At 35.4% G+C, this 18,031-nt stretch overlaps 2 protein-coding genes across 2 annotated transcripts in view; both read left to right on the forward strand.

Moving 5' to 3' along the window:
- LOC126742333 (ATP-dependent RNA helicase p62-like) overlaps positions 1-13,227 on the forward strand; it is a 67,358-nt gene extending 54,131 nt beyond the window's left edge. Inside the window, exon 5 of the mRNA XM_050448986.1 lies at positions 13,148-13,227. Within this exon, the coding sequence (XP_050304943.1) occupies positions 13,148-13,212 (65 nt within the window). The 3' untranslated portion in view covers positions 13,213-13,227. The remainder of the gene's footprint in view (positions 1-13,147) is intronic.
- The window catches only part of LOC126742320 (uncharacterized), a 49,037-nt gene that overhangs the window by 16,783 nt on the left and 14,223 nt on the right, over positions 1-18,031 (forward strand). Inside the window, exons 4-7 of the mRNA XM_050448968.1 lie at positions 969-1,186; positions 1,276-1,703; positions 1,760-1,998; positions 17,237-17,415. Coding sequence (XP_050304925.1) covers positions 969-1,186; positions 1,276-1,703; positions 1,760-1,998; positions 17,237-17,415 — 1,064 coding nt within the window. The remainder of the gene's footprint in view (positions 1-968; positions 1,187-1,275; positions 1,704-1,759; positions 1,999-17,236; positions 17,416-18,031) is intronic.

Below are 18,031 nucleotides of genomic sequence, written 5' to 3' on the forward strand. Positions count from 1 at the left end.
TAATTAAGATTTTATATCTTTCTTTGTTGGCGTTCTGTAGATAGTTCATTACTCCGGACATTAAAGTTCGTCGTTCTTCTATTCTAGTTTTTAAAGAATTTTCTAAACACCTGGCGAATGGTTCAGCCTGCGGCACGAATTAAAGCAACACTAAGTGTAAGTGCCACATCGGAATCGTGTCGCCACCTAAAACACCCCCCTCTCGACCCTGTCTGACTGTGGGTCGTTGCGTGACGTAAGCGGCAACGTTTACATGGCATTTTTATAAAGATTTTGAACTTCTTTAATGTAAAGAAAATTTTCGGGATCCCGGGATTTTGATCTCATATTATGTTGCGGGATCCCGAAATCCCGATTCCCGGGATTGAAACCCCTAGGTTCAAGGTTTTTAGACTTTAACATACAGGGTGTTAAAAATATCCGCATTAAAGTGTACAACCTAGCCCGCCCCTGGTAAAGTAAACAAGGTAAATGTATTTTAAGGATGTCATTTTAAGAGGTCCCTAATAGTGTTCATCACCTAAAATTTTTATTAAATTCTACCGGGTAGTTTAAAAGTAATTTATGAAAAACCAATGTCCAGCAACGTCCTTTAGGAGGCCGTATCTTCGTAAAGAAGGCCTGTAGGAATTTTTTTATAGGAACGTTCGGTATTATTTTTCGATGTTCTACCTGATCCGAGAGATTTCCCACATGAACCGGGACACCCTGTATATTAAAGTAATTAGATACCCTTATACACACACAGAGCTATGCTCCGTTGTGTATAATATATATTTGGTTTGAGATGTATTATTTTTATGAATGAATAAAGTAAGTAATCTAAAGTTAAATCTTTAAAAAAAAATTTAGAAAAAATGACAACTTGTGTAACAAAATTTTGAAATTTGTTTTAATCTTGTCAAAATTGAAAAAAAAATTATCAAAAATCACATTTAGTAAAATAAATAAATTTATTTTAAACGCAGGTTATGACTTCCCAACGCCCATCCAAGCCCAGGGTTGGCCAATTGCTCTTAGCGGTAAAGATATGGTGGGCATTGCCCAAACTGGTTCAGGAAAAACACTTGCTTACATTTTGCCTGCTATAGTTCACATAAATCACCAACCGCGTTTGAATCCTGGCGATGGACCTATTGTATTGGTTCTTGCTCCTACTAGAGAGTTAGCTCAACAAATTCAACAAGTAAGTTTTCTAACTTAATTATCTATTTATATTATGCGTTTTTTATTTTTTTCTCCGGAATTCTTAAAACTGTTGGGTGTCGTTTTTAGGTTGCTACTGATTTCGGTCGTTTGTCATACATCCGCAATACGTGTGTTTTTGGTGGCGCCCCCAAAGGTCCACAAGCGAGAGACTTGGAACGGGGAGTCGAAATTTGCATAGCAACTCCCGGTAGGCTCATTGATTTTCTTGAAAAAGGTTCTACCAACTTGGCAAGATGCACTTACCTGGTTCTGGACGAGGCCGACAGAATGTTGGACATGGGATTCGAGCCGCAAATACGTAAAATTATCGAGCAGATCAGACCTGATAGACAAACCCTTATGTGGTCCGCAACTTGGCCTAAAGAAGTTAAAAAATTGGCTGCTGATTTCATGCAAGACTACATTACTATCAACATTGGGTCACTTCAGCTCTCTGCCAACCACAACATTCTTCAAATCATTGATATCTGTCAGGAACATGAAAAAGAATATAAGTAAGATGTTAAGTGATTCATAAACGTACCAAGATTTTTATTATTGAACTTCATAGGCTAAACCAACTGCTTCAAGAGATATCCAACAGCTCAGAGCCGGGCTGCAAGATAATCATTTTCGTAGAAACTAAAAAGAAAGTTGAACAAATTACCAGAACTATTAAACGGTATGGCTGGCCAGCACTCTGTATGCACGGCGACAAAAGCCAGCAAGAAAGAGACTATGTATTAAGAGATTTTCGCATGGGTAAATCTACTATTTTGGTCGCCACTGATGTAGCTGCTAGAGGACTTGGTAAGTTAATTTTTAATATGTTTACCTTCTTAAAAAAAAGTAATTTTTTTGGTAATTTCTTTTTATAAATGGGGTGGGAAATAGTATATAGTAGCACGATAGGAATAACCAGACTGGTTTTTTAAACCAAAAATGCAAACCATGTATTGTTTATAATAGGAATTGCCATTAAAGTAATAAATTGTAAAATTGCAATATAACACACATGAGATGTATTTATAATACATTGATCATTATCAATTTCCAACTTCTAAATCCCAAAAAATAGTGTCCGCTAATTAATGGTACATGGAAAAACCACAGACTCCTGATGTAAAAATATTACGATTTAACTATATTTACCTATATATAAAAGTTGATATTAACTGAGATACAGGGTGTTAAACTTAAAACTTTTTTTTTGTTTTTCCCCAATAACTTTAACAAAAGTTAACTTTTTTTCACAAAAATTTGTAGTTAGGGGTTTTTTAGGTCGAGAAATTCATTTTTTTAACAAATTGAGTGTACAATGTAGGGGGCACTGTCTGCGACATCTTTTTCTCTTTCATAAGGTCATAACTTTTTTGTGCTTAACTGTATTTAAGTTTTTATTGAAAATAATACTTTTTTCATATTTTTTACGTAAAAAAGGTATACTAAGTTGAAGTCGCTCAGAGTTACCGTTTTGGAGATATTTGTATTTAAATTATTTAGTGCACCATGCACTCGACCCCAGCTGAATAATTAATATAATCGGGAAAAAATTCGCTTTTTTAAAGTAAGCTATAAGAAAGCAAATGAACTTTAGAGACGCAGTTGTTAGGAAACCGCCATGTTGTTGTTGTTTGTTGTTGATTAGTTTAAAGTTGTCAGAAAATATTTAATTAGTGTTTTCTGTGATTTTGCATCCAGTTTACTGTTTTGTTGAATTTTTAAATTTTTCGTAAGTTGAGAAACAATGCCGAGGCACAATCTTTTTTCAAATGCCGACATGAGGGATATGTTGTGTGTATATGCGCAGGCAAATTTTAATGGACGCGAAGCCTATAGACGATATTCAGAACTCTATCCAAATCGAAGACAACCTGATTTCAAGATCTTCAAAAATCTTTACGATCGATTAGGAGAAACAGGTACATTTCGTCCTAAACGGAATTCCGCAGGGCGCCCGAAGGTCCGCGTGGCTAAAAATCCGGAAATAAGTGCAAGACATGCTGCTGCGGCAACTGGAGTAGGCAAGTCATCCATTTGTAAAATATTTCACGAAGAGGGTCTTTATCCGTATCATTTCACTCCTGTGCAAAATTTATTAGACAATGATTTTGCGCCCAGGATAGAATTTGCCCGTTTTTGCCGTGCCCAAATAAATGCCGACCCCATGTTTCTGAATAAGATACTATTTACTGATGAAGCAACGTTTACACGTAGAGGCATTTTCAATTTTAGAAATAAACACACATGGGCATTACAAAATCCACATTCAGTACACGAACGTCATTTCCAACATGAATTTAAAATTAATGTATGGTGTGGTATAATCGATAATCATTTATTGGGCCCTTTCGAACTACCGCCCAATTTAAACGGGGAACTCTACCTTGAGTTCCTAGAAACACATTTACCAGATTTTCTCGATGATATTCCGCTGGACATAAGGCAACATATGTATTTCATGCAAGACGGAGCACCAGCACACTTCTCTAGAGCTGTCAGAGAGAGAACACAGTATACTATAACAACCAGTAGGTTATCTCGATGCTCCACGCGCCGAAATTTCGTTGACCTCCAACGCGCTTCATCCGAAATATTTCACCCGTCGGCTCTTGCCTATGATCAGTGACGTCGTTAGCAGCGGAGAGATACGTTTGCCGTCTTTTATTTTTGTATGTTATTTGTTGTGAGAAGCATTTATATTTGATTTTTTTTTTATGGTAAACACAAGCACAAGAGAAAAGTCCTATGTCACTCTTGGAGTGGTGCTTACGCGAAGATATTTGTGGGCATTTATCTTGAATCGCTGTAGGTTGTATGCGTCGGGAAATATGTCAGGTGGAAGCCCGTTCCACAAAGAAAAAAGATTGCGTGAGTTTTATAATTTTGTTTTTGTATTATTGAAAATGGAAAGACGTAACAAATTTAAAGGGAGAACTGTTTGTGCCGTACGAGAATGTAAAAATAAATCGTACAATTGTAATGAAAAGTTTCACAGATTTGGCAGACTTTTTTTTACAACAATTTTTTTTTTGAAAGTTTACCCACTATTACAGAACAAATAGCTAGCTATTTATCCAGTGCTATTATTAAGAAATTTATTTTGCATGCCAATTTTAAATTTTCCTATTAACATGGCTTTCCATAATAATGTTTATATTAATTTTATTCTTATTTATAAACAATTTATAATAAGTAATAATATTGGTAAACAAAATTTGCCAGTTGCCGAAAAACCATAATCTAAAAAATTAATCTAAATTTTATTATTGCACGATACACGCCGCCCATGGTTTTACGTAAAATTACCGTCTATTTGCTGTCGGTGCGATATTCAAGGTTTTTGAGACCGTCGTCGATTTATGAATGGAAACGGGGAGAGATAACCTACTGGTTGTTATAGTATACTGTGACCTGAACAACCGTTTTCCTAATCGCTGGATAGGTCGTGGGAGCCAGAGGCCATGGCCGGCGCGAAGTCCCGATTTTAACCCGCTGGGTTTTTGTGTATGGGGCTATATGAAGTCACTCGTTTACAAAGAAATAGCGAATTCCAGAGAAGAACTATGGCAGAGAATTTTATATGCTGCACAAAACCTACGAAACGAACAATTATTTTTTAAAATTAGGAGATCTTTCAGCAAAAGAACTGTTAAATGTATTGAAGTGAATGGTAGACATTTTGAACAGTTTTTGTCAAAAGCAGATCTATTTTTTTACTAAATCTAGTCACAGTTTCAAAATGGAAAAGTTATCAGTCGCATAGTTAAGTTTGTGTTCGTTAATGTTATTTTCTTTCAATAGATTTTCTAGTGTCATAGTTATTTTAAATAAAGTTAATTAAATGATAATCCAATTTTTGTCTGCATTATTCTCAATGACTTATACTAAAACATTATTTATGATGTAAAAAATGATTGGTAAAGAGTAACAAGACATTATTGCTTGCTTGAGCTGCTGTACTAAATAATTTGAAGGCAGATATCTCGAAAACGGTAACTCTGAGCGACTTCAACTTAGTATACTTTTTTTACGTAAAAAATATGAAAAAAGTATTATTTTCAATAAAAACTTACAATACAGTTAAGCACAAAAAAGTTATGACCTTATGAAAGAGAAAAAGATGTCGCAGACAGCGCCCCCTACATTGTACACTCAATTTGTTAAAAAAATGAATTTCTCGACCTAAAAAACCCCTAACTACAAATTTTTGGGAAAAAAAGTAGCTGCTAACTTTTGTTAAAGTTATTGGGGAAAAACAAAAAAAAAGTTTTAAGTTTAACACCCTGTATCTCAGTTAATATCAACTTTTGGATATAGGGAAATATAGTTAAATCGTAATATTTTTACATCAGGAGTCTGTGGTTTTTCCATGTACCATTAATTAGCAGACACCCTGTATAATTCTAATGCAATATTACTTTCATAAAAAAAATGCTTAGATAAACTTCTCAGGCTTTCTTAAAGCAGTCAATATTTTAATAATTTAAGTATTTATTACACTGATGTATGTAAGAACAACCTGAGAGTTAAAAAGCTGTTAGGTACACAAACAATAGTCGCAGATGTTGTAATGAAGTGTTTTAACCAAAAACTTGTTGCTGAATGTGCAACACGCTTTATGCGTTAAATTCTCCAAACAAGTTTTAATGGTGATTTTTTTCGACAGCAAGATAAAAAAAAAGTGGTCGTTTTTATGCAGATGCAATATGTTTACAATTAGCTGTCTGATATGAGGAGACACGAAATTTGAACAGCTTTTCAGAACAAAAATATGGGCCAAAGTGAATAGTGCAAATATTGGCCAATATTTTTCCTTGTGAAGCAAATAATATATTTAATTTTTAATCCAGAGCTTGCAATAAAAGTCACATCTTAAGTCCCAATTTCTTAATATGATGCACTAGCTATAATAACAATATTGTTATAGCAATAAGAATTATTTTAATGTCCCGGGTGTCGCAGTAAGAATACGGCAAAAAAAAATTGTCAAAGAGAACAACCGCCGCTAGAGAGGACAACTTCTATAGTAAGAAAATGAGATTTTTACGAAATATTGCATAGGTAAGAGGTATTATACTACGCACATAATTTGGCGTACGTGCTGATGAGGGAAGTTTAGCTCTGTTTTCAGTTAAAAATTACATTTAGCTAAACGACCTAGGTCTGTTTTAAAACAGCGTCAATTATTTAATATCTGTGATCACCATAAAATATAAGGCATCTTAATTATATTACTTATTCTGTTCTAAATAATTGTCCATATAAAAGTAAATTTTTTTTTTTTCATATTTTATCAGAATCGTCATGATCAAGAGCACTGCAACTTATAGGTAGGTTGGTAATGAGGTAGTGTGAGATAGTGAGGTAATAAGGCTTTTTTTTGTAATTATTACTATTTTTGCAATATCTTTAGTTTGATGAAAGATATTAAAATGGGGTGTTCACTGATTTTTTAAGCTTTTTAGTTTTTTTATAACTAGCCAAAATTACAAGTTGTTAGACAGCGCCGCCTAACGTGTACTATGAAATGCATGTTGTTATTTCTCATAAATTGAATTATACCATGTGACACAGGTAAACAAGTTGGAAAAAGAGCTTCTTTAACATATTTTGTTATTCTTTGTTGCTTCCGGTTTAATAGGAAGTGGCACTAAGTTTTTTTTATGGGACAATTGGTATATTATTACAAATTTTGATAGAAAATAATATTCTGAGAATAATGATACCGTATTTGTTATTTTTTTGTTTTATGCTGATAGAAAAAATCAATCATTTTTTAAATTTTGAAATAAGGTGTCATAATTAAGGCATTAAAAATTTAAATTTTTAATCAAGTAATCACGGAAAAACAATATTCATTGTGTTTTATTACTTAAATCAGTTTTTCAGAAATACGGTCAGTAAACATTTGAAATATCAGTAAACACAAGAATTCTTCAAAAAACTGCTGCAAATTTATTTGAATGACAAATAATAGTTGCACTTGACAAGGTCTCATGTATTAGGTCAATTGAAAAATAAATCAAAAACGCGTCAAAACGCAGCCTCCTAATCAAGAAATCAAAGCCTTCTATACTATTGCTATTAACCTTATTTCAAAAGTAGCTGTCCCCTATAATGTGCTATTTAAAAAAATAAAGTAAAATCCAAAATTACTGGTTTGGACATTTTAAATAAACGTGTAAAAGATTTGAGTCACAAAATGCAATGAAAACTATTTTTGACGTGATTACTTAATTAAAACTTGCAAATCAAAGCATTCGTGGCACCATCTTTTAAAATTTAAAGAATTGACTTCTTTTATAAGTAGGGGAATTCGAGGATAGATGGCCCAGGTTTTAAAATGTCATGGTAACATTTCTATATGTTGAATTAGAATTACTGTTAATTTTTTTAACGAATCTTTATTGAGTTTAGAAAAATGTATTAAGCAATTAAATGCGTTAAAAAATAAAACTTATAATTCAAAAAAAAAAAAAAATAGTTTACAAAAACCATCTCCCCCAAGGTGCTGAGGTGAGATGGCGCAACGAAAAAAAAAAGGTGTTTTGGCCAAAATGTCACTTTGTTTTGCATACAACCACACCACAGTCGTGGCAAAAGTTAACAAACTTGGAGCAGGAATCGTGAAACCATTTGGAGCAACGTAAGCAATTAACCCAGTCGTCAGATTTTGTGGTTTGGGAATATATTTGGCCACAACCGGTGCAAGCTTGGTCATCGTCGTCCATATCATCTAAAGAGTCATCCAATGTCGGTGGCTCTAGATTTTCGTCTGAGGATGATTCGCTTTTGGCAGCTTTCTCAATTTTCTTTTTAGTCACTTTTGGCTTCTTCAAAACTGGTTTTAATTTACTGGTCTTTATTTCTTTCTGTGTTTTTTTAGACGCTTTGTTCTTTTTTTCGCCAATTCTTGTCTCTGTAGTTAAAATTTCCGCCAGCTGCTTGCTCCTTTTGCGAACCGAATTAATGTTAGCGGAAACAACTGGAACGGGTGAGATTATATTTAGCATTTTTCCAGGGGTACTTTTGACGGGAGTATTTGCATTAGTTTCTGTAACCGATTCATTTTGTTTTTCTGGTACAGAATCATCTTCAGTCTGCCAACTGCAGCAAGGTTGTTGATTATCATCAGATAAAGCTTTGGTAAAACTTTGAGAACTACCATCTGGAATTTTATTTTCACCTACATCGGGAGCCTCAAGTACGATAATTCCTATATACGCATAATTCCCGTAGCCTTGAATGCCGAAGTTCCAATATTTACAGTTGCAGACTTGTTCCATCCTTCAGCAAGTAACTTTCCAAATTGTAATCTAGTGAGCTTTCGTCCTGGATTATTTTTAATATATAAACTGCAAGCTGAGTAGTAGTTGTAATAGTAGTAGTTGTAGTAGTTGTAATAGTAGTTGTAGTAATTTTAACGATTTAAAAAAACATCTATCTAGTGGTTGTAAAAATTGATTCGTATGAATTGGCAAGCAAAGCAGTATGATGTTGTGTTCAATACAGTATTCTAGCATCTCAACGTTATTGCAGTGTGAAGCATGACCATCAAGCAGTAACAAAACTGTCGCTGTCGGCTTTTTCGGAACGAACAGATCTTTGAACCACTGAAAAAATATGTCACTGTTGACATAAGCCGATCTTTCTGACATATAAACCAAGGATCCCGGAGGCATCCCATCCTCAAACTCTTGCTTTTTATTTTTTCCTTTCATGACGCAGGTTGGGGGAAAAAAAACGCCTTCCGCATTACAACAGGCTATAACCGTAATGGTTTCTTTTCACCGGAGCTGATACTTGCGATGTTTTTAGATCCTTTCTTGACAATAACATGCCCCGGCCTATTATTAAGTTGTAAATCCGTCTCATCCATATTGTAGATGTGTCCAGGTTTATTCATAAGATGATTCTCGGTCATAGTATTTTCTAGCAGCTGAAAGTAAGTCTCAACATCTTTTTTGTTCATACCCAAGGATCGATTAATGGAGACCCCTTCTGCTTTTCTCACTGACAGCCTTGGGTTTCTCTGCAGAAATAACTGCAGCCACGGATAACTAGCTAATCTCAATTCCTTATTAAAATTATGTTTAATACCCAGCTGTTCGGCCAATCTAAAAGCCATACTTCGCACATCAGTTCGAGTAGGAGAAAATCCATTTTTTTGAAGTTTTAGGATATGTGTGGCCAACTTTTTTTCAGCAGCTTCGCCTAACGTGGAGGAGGGTCCAAGAGGACCTTTCTTTATATTGTCTCCCAATTTTCTTCTTCGTAGAGTGGTTGCCAGTACCCCAATATTACGAGCAGCCTCATTAACTCCCATTCTATTTTCATTAACGGCTTGAATGGCGTCGGCTAACTGTTGTTCGGTCCAACTAGCCCTGGAACAACTTCCAGTACGCTTGTATTTGGTGGGCATACTGAAAAGAAAAATTAATATTAATGAGCCATCTCACCTCAAAAATAAGTGAACCATCTATCCTCGTTGTGAGAGGAGAGTTGGCCCACCTCAAAAACTAAACACGTTTTGAAATATGCGCTATTTTGAGGTTATATAACAAAACTTAAATGTTTTTACTTACCTGACACGATATTGTGAATCAAATTATTGTTAAATTTAAAGCTCACTGGCACAAAGAAGGAATTCCGACAAATATTTTTGCACTATACGGATCACGTATAAATTGATATTTAAGTAGACATTTAACCAATGAACGGCGGTTGCGGTGCGGTGGCATGCCTGATATGAACTGAAGTACCTCATCATCATCTACGCACTGACTATTCCGGGCTAGCAACAACGGCTTTTGATAGATCCTTGTCGAGATTAGGCGCCATCTTTTTATAATTCTGGGTCGCATCTAGGTGCTTGGACTTTTGACTTGCTCGGAGAATAGGAACCTACTGGTCGGGATAGGTTTGGTCGCATGTATTTATGAGGTCTGGGTGTGATGTTATTGGACGCGAGCCTGTGAAGCAGACCACGCTCCCTCAGATTGCGGAACTTTGGTTAGCGAGAGAAGGTCGGGCGGAGGTGTGAACGTAACCGGTCCTTGGTAAAACGTAAAACCCCGGTGGGGTTTTAGGATTTTGACGGTTGGATTGGGTTTTATATGCGGTTTATTTTTAAGTGATTAGTAAGGATAGGAATGGGATTTGAGCACGTTGGGAAGGAAGCGAACGTACACCGCGAAAGACTAGACCTCGACTCCCAGCAGTAGCTTGATAGCCGGGTTTGAATTTAATTCTTCTAATTTTGCCATTAGGTTGTCTATTTTCTTTTCTAAGATCCCGTCGGGCAAGCTTAGAAGGTTCAGGAGATTTGTGTTTTTGATCGAGAGCTCGGGACGTTTCTTGTGCGATGAAGAGTTGCCCTCCTTTGGCTCCGCCCTCCTGTTTTCAGAGTCCGCGTCGGTCTTCCTCAAGGTCTCAGCGAAGCTTTTTTTTTTTGGTTGTTTACATTTTTAATGTTTGGGTTTTTTGGGCAGCGCCAATAGCTCGCCGGGTGGTCACCGCCACAATTGCACACTCAGCCGGGGTTGTTCTGTTTTTAACACATTCTGAGTAGAAGTGTTCGCCCTTGCATTTGTGGCAACGCGGCTTCGCCTGTTCCTTCGGGACGAGGAATCTGATGAGGTTCGTGGGTCTCCGTCGGCCTGGGCCGGTTTTAAACCAACCCAGTTTCTCCGGGTCGAATCCCATTGCCCTCAACTCCTCCTCGACCTGACTTGAAGTTTTGGTCAAGTCCTCTCAGTATTACGTTCAGCTTCCTGTCCTCCTCAAGGAAGAAGGAATGGAATTCCATTCCCTCCTCCTTGAGTAGTCCCGTTAGTGCACGGTGATCGTTTGAGGTTTTGGGGAAGAGCGCTAATCCCAGTCTATCTTTTTGGACTTTTACAATGTTTATTTTGTTTTCGCAGAATAGCTTGTATTTTGCGGCCCAGTTCTTTGTGTTCCTTAAGACCACTTTTGGGATTTTCTTAATATTTTTGACGGGATCAGTGCTCCTCCCCTTGCCCGCTAAGGAGAGGTTATTCCAGGGCATGTAGAGTGGGTTTTTTGTTAATTTAGGAGTAGGATTTACGGTTTTGGTGAGATCTGAGACTGACGATGTTGAGGGGACTGACTCCCTGTTTGTGGTTATCTCAGGGTAAACCGGTTCCGAGGCCGGCTCGTCTCCGTCTTGTGAAGTCGGAGACAGGCCCGCTTCCTCCCTGGTTCTTTTATTTTTAAGTTGTTTCTTTTGATTTTTATCACTAACTAGATCCCCCAGTTCTGTCAGTTTCTCATTCATTGTGGAATTTTTGCTGATAAGGGTTTCATTATGGTTCAGCACCTCCCCGAGTTTGCGTTTCAGGTCCGAGATCTGCCCATTGAGAGAATGATTCTCTGAGATTAACTTATTCATCTTCTGTTCGAATAGTTGCATTTTTTCGATAATCTGAGAGTTTTTAAGCCTAATCTCATGCAACTCACTATTACTCCTCTCGATTTGCAAATCTCGTTCCCGAACTGCTTCCTCGAGTTTTCTTACTTCTTCCTCGCTTTTCCCAATCTCCGCACTCTGGGGTGGCGCCTTGCCAACTCCCAGGTCGAGGTTTGGTGTGGTTTTTAATGTTTTGGATAGTCTAGGATCACGGGATTTATATTGGGGTTTTAGGAACTTAGAGGAGTCGTCCGAAGTCTTACCCCTCTCTCTCTCTCATGTTTGCTTTTCCTTCTTTTGTAAGCTTCGGTTTTCGTTGATCTGTCCGTAGAATAACCATCAGACATGTCCATTGATTTCTTTTCCTCTTTTTTTCGGCGTTGGTTGTGCCCCCCACTGACGATGGGGGGCGAGTCGACGTTTTTCTTCGCCGTTCTTGCTTTTTGGTCTTCTCTGGTTGTTGTTGAGTGAGTTTGGTGTTCTACGCTGTGTATTTCAAGATGTACTTAACTGTCTGACGTGCTCAATGAATGAATGAATAATGAATGAAACGGCGCCTACTGTGAGAATTGAAGTACCTCAGAGCACAGCCGCTCTCCTTTAACGTTAGCGGCGGCGCTGTAAAACCATTGCGCCATCTCACCTTCTGCGCCATGTATTCTCGAATTACCCTATAAAACAAAAAGTAGGAAATGCAATATCATTGTTCTCAGAATAAACTTTTCTATTAAAATGCATAATAATGTACCAAGTGTCTCATTTAAAATAAGAAAGTGTCACTTCCTGTTAAACCGGAAGTAACAAAAAATAAAAGAATATGTCAAAAGATGCTCTTATGATTGTTCTCCAAATTTCGTTTGTTTATCTTGAACAGTAAAATACTTATTAACTATTCCCTTTTTCCTGTGTCGCCCGGTATAATAAGAAACGAAATTCCGATTACCCCATCTGCAGTTTTCAATTTACTTTAGATCAGACAAAATGGTTAAAAGAAGAGAGAAAATTTTCTAAAGATTATTGGACCGTGGTTTGTAAAAATTTCTTACACAGGCAAAATTTTGTAAAAATCTAAATTCCTTGTCCAATATTGAAGTTGCGCTCTTTAGCTGGTTCCAAGAAATTGAAAACAATTTCCAGCAATTTTTCTTGACCTCTTTGGTAAAATTTTTTTTCATAGGCCATATGGCTTTCGGTACATGCCTCCATTTAAAAAAATTCAAAATGCTCAGCAAAAAAATGGATCAAAGACGAAACTAGAAAAATTGAAATAAAAACAAACCAATACCAGTCATCATCTCAAATCAGCTGGCTTTGCCTTTTCCATGTATCTGGGAATTTCTTTCAAAAGTGAAAGATATTGAGGGAGGGACTTCATATTGTTCAAAACGAACATTCGATCGAACATATGCACAGTATTTAAACTCACATTTACACATATTAATAAAAAAAAAAAAAGATAGTTTAAGTTAATAAAAAAATTATAAAACAGAACTCATTAATCAGTCTGGCTATCCTTTTCTTTTTCAGAGGCACAAGCAGGCTTCGGCGTATTCGGCATTGCAACTAACAGATGCACTGTGATGAGTACCTAAATTGATTTAAAAAAATGTATGCCAAGAATACGCCATATTGTTGTGTTCTTATAAATAGGATACAATTGACAAATAGTCTTGCTCAGTGTCTCTGCTGCTGGCTGTCTAACCCCAATAGCGGGAAGGAGACCGATGGGAGAGTTTGATGTTGGCCGCATCAAATTATTTGGCATATTATGGCGTATATTTAATTTTAAACACGTGTTTCCCACCCCTCTAAAATCCCTATTCAGTTCGGCAAAGCATGCATCCCCAAAAAAATATCACTTTCCTTCAATCAAGTACCAGCTCGGCCGTCAAACTTGAAATTAAAACGTTCAACTACTACCAACAAGGGTGTTATAGCCGCCTAAATACAAATCAACACCGAAGAATCGCAAGAAAAAAAAGCAAGATTGCCGAGCTGATTTAAAAAACAAAAAAAAACAAGAATTACCAGAAGTATGTCAACCTGTCGGTCCTGCAGTGGGAGTGTGCCCGATTTGTCCCGGAAAACGCAAAATAAAAATGAACAAGTTACGTATATTGACAATTTTGACACCAGTTCTCGCTTTACTGTAATGAGCGAGACACCACTGCAGCAGCATCTTTACACTAAATTGCTACTATAGCTTAGTTAAAACAGCTCTTGGCCAGAGCACAATGAATACTTATATTGATTGATGGGAGACTTTTCAGCATAGTATCTGAATATTTGATGGGTTAGTATTCCAGAGTTTTATTTATTTTTTGTATTATTGTGTTTTAGTTTAGCAAAGCAAAGCTTAGTAAGACTTTGTTCTTAATATGTTTATGAATTTGAAATATAAAGATTCCTCTATTTTTCAACTATTCGTTTATCAGGTCTATCTTGGATATTGAAATTACGAGCATATATTACTAACCAGTTACAAAAATTAATGAATAAAATTAATTGTTGTTGCTGGGACTAGAAAAATTAAAAATCAGTGAAAAATCTTATTACAAACTTTTTTGATTTTTCATGTCTGGATTATTTGACGACAGAGTTACAATTTTAAGGGGTAACATCACTGTAGGATTCTCTAAAAACCAAGGAGATTACGAGGAAACTGATCTGTATGTTAAACGTGCGTACGCAAAATTGCAACGGTACTCTTTTAATTCGATAAACAGAAATAGACAAGAAAAAATATAGAAAGAAAATATCTTTCTATGCGCGAGTAGCACTCGCTAACCTTTTCTCTACGTCACTCGGCATCGTTCGGCTTTAGACATTCTTATACTACCCAATGTACAAATATTAGCCTATTTTTATAGCTAATGGCATTTTTCACAGCCCACAATGTCAATTGCTGAAATGTCATTCGACATTATCGATCTTTTAAGTAATAAGTATGCTTTGTTATTGTTTGTGTTTTCATCCTATATCCATAAGGGATGCCGATAAGGGAAAAGTTTTCTTATAGATTTTTGAAGTAATTTTAGGTATCAATAAGATTGCGAATTTTGTGATGGATCCTCCTAATTTTATCTTATCTCTTTCCTAGTGTGTATTTATAATAGCTTAATATATAGGGTCTACCAATAAGAATGATATAAGTTTAAATTGCTAAAAAATAAAAACGAATTGGTTAATTTCTATGATTGATGTTTCATGTTGTAGTTTATTATGTAACATTATGTTTTAAACAAAATATCATTAAGATGTCCACCTCGGCAACGGCGGCAGAAGCAAGCTCAGAAGGCCGTCCACGATGGCCAAAATCTTCTCTAGGAGCACGATAACAGGCTCTAACCGATTGCGCAGAGTTGCTCTTGACTTAAACGATTCATGATGAAATGTCAAAGTATACTTAACATAACTGACGCTTGATCCGCGTTTTGACAGATACCATTTTGCGTACATGGCCCACTAAACTTCTATCACTTCTATTGGTAGACCCATTATTTACTTTTTTTTATTTAAATATATTTACTATTAAATTTATATTTAATAAAAATAACATTTGTCTTAAAATATAGATTTAAGATAATAATATTATTAATTTTGCCTTACAAATGGAAGAGAAAGAACAAACAATTGAATTAAGGATAAAATGATTATATATATATTTATATATTTAGAGTTTTAAAAATTACAAAGAGTAATAAAACCCATTTTATTCCCTTCTGTGGACTCACTGGGAATTTCCCAATTTCGGGGCGTAAATAAACGTGGATAAACTATATGACCTTATAAACTTAATGATCGTTTTAAACCTGAAAAAAGTAGTTAACGAATTATAGTTCACTCAAAGATATACCGTTGATCTTTTGACCGCAATAAAACCCTAATTATCTGTTGTAACCAAGTGATTTAAGAAAGTTATTTTTTTGTGGACTTCGTTTTGTGGACTTGTGGAATCGTTTAACATTTTCTGATAAAATACTATGTTTTATTTAATTAGTAAGTTTCATTTAGAATCACTTTCAAGCCGACCCTATACCCTTTATCACTTCTTAAAAACGTTGGTCCTTGCACAATGGGGCTTAATGGTCTAATATGAAAAATATGAAAATTCGTTGATTTTTAAATCTGCTACAAAAACATTCCCACAACAAAGATAAATACATCTTTTTTTCAATGTACTAAAAAGAGACGAAAGTAATAGCAAGACCATGCAACCTCTTTCTATATTTCTATTCCGAAGGTTGCCGACGGCAACACGAACTCTACCCGATCGAAGCCAGTTGAGATTGAGAGTAGGGTTTAGACTTTTTTTCTATAATAGAAAGAAATTTTCTTTCTATCGAGTTAGAGAGTTCGCTCGCTGAATGATAACTAGTTTCAGAAAGTAGCCACATGGGCGCTGTTGGTCAGAACCGTACTTCACTCCTATTAAATCTACCCACCTTTTTGACAGTTGATAGTGTTCTGATAGAATACCGCTACGTGCAGAGTAGCCAATCAGAGCGAGGTACACCTCTGACCAACAGCGCCGAGGTGTCTACTTTGCGAGCCCATTTATCATTCAATTTTGCGTCACCTTATTTGGAAAGCATGGAGATCAGTCTCTTTTCCTTCAGTCTCCTTCGTTGAAATATTAAATATCTACCTGTATATTTTTTTACATATCAACGTCTGTTTAACTGAATCTTGAAAGCAGAAACGTAGCTACTTTATCTTTAGTCGTATTCTCAAGATAGATTAAGTTATCAAAGATAGAGCATTTTCTAATTCTAGAGTGGTATTACCCCTTTAAAAAGATGTTAAATAATTAATTAATTTTTAAGTTGAGATTTAAATTATCTGAAGATTTTTTTTTTCTAAATTCTTACCAAAAAAGATTTTATCAGAAATTTGTTTTCAAGAACAAAAAAGAAGTTTTCATGTCAAATTTTTACAAACTCATCATGACGTCGTGCATTTGCTGACATAAGATGTTGAAAAACTTATGTTGACAAAAGCTAAACAGTACTAGATTTAATTGTTACAATATTCAACTAGAAACAAATTGATCTTTGATTTGATATTTTTAAATTTTTGCAAGGATTTATGACAGGTCTGGATACATTCAGCAAGACCTGCTGTTTTCATTTAACTTTCGTTTTCTTCGTCCATCTCCTGGACTAAAGCAACATCTTATTACTATAATTTTTCCAGATCATTAAAAAAAAACTGGATCCAAGAAATTTCACAATATATGACCCAAGATTTGACCTAAACATTTTTTTAATATAATTTTCATTTATATTCCAGTTTTACGTGCTTTTTCACTTACCTCCAACTTTTTTTGCTATTTGGTTTTTATGGCTATTTATCACCAAAGGTTTCAAGATTGTTATTGTCCTTTTATGCACTATAAAGTGTTGCATTATGCTAGTACACTAGTGCCCTAAGTGATAATAAATAACCATTTTTAGAACCTCAGCTAACCAAAGTGTTAATGAAATTTTTACATAATAAATTAGGTATATAAGTTAACCAAGCCAAACCTTATTTCAAAGTTTTATTATCAAAGTTTATTTTTTCATTTATTGTATATTTTTAAATCGAAAAGTAATAATTATCTCTAAAATTTAGATGTCGACGGTATAAAATACGTGATAAACTACGATTATCCGAACTCATCCGAAGATTACATTCATAGGATCGGAAGAACTGGCAGATCGGATACTACCGGTACTTCTTACGCTTTCTTCACTCCTAGCAACTCACGACAAGCTAGGGATTTGGTAGCCGTACTAAAGGAAGCGAATCAGGTTAGTTGTTTTTTGCGTTTTTTATCAAGAAAATCCATCTATTAGGGCCTAATTTGAGCAATTTAATATCAAATTGGGATCGTAACAGGTGGTATAGAAAATTAAACCATTTTAATGCTCTACATTTTTGTTAATAGTGTTGGGAGTTTATTTGGTTTATACATTTTGTTTTTAATTTTTGATTTCTTTAGTTTTTATCTAAACAGCTACAGGATGGAAAGGAGATAGTATTAGTTAACTTTCTTTGAGACGCAAATTTCTATAATTTTTTAACGCATTTAGATTTATAATAACTCTATTGTCTGGCGAACTTAACTGCGATTACGGTCTTTACTGCCATGGCACTGGGTTCCTCAATCGTAAATTAAGCATGGCTGACTGCATGAAATACCCGGGGGCGTGTAATTTTATATAATTAATTAGAAAACATTAACCATATAAATGTAAAAGAACACTGAGCAACGCGGAAAAACTCCGCCACTGAATACTTTATTATTAGTTAATACTTTTAGACACAACCAAATGCAATGAGAGCACGGGATCGCTCTCTAATCCTGAGTAGAATTTTCCCATAGCAACTAATTAGGTATTGCCAGTTTAACCGATGTGGATATTT

The sequence above is a fragment of the Anthonomus grandis genome, chromosome 1, assembly GCF_022605725.1.
Source record: "Anthonomus grandis grandis chromosome 1, icAntGran1.3, whole genome shotgun sequence".
Taxonomy (NCBI): Eukaryota; Metazoa; Arthropoda; class Insecta; order Coleoptera; family Curculionidae; genus Anthonomus; species Anthonomus grandis.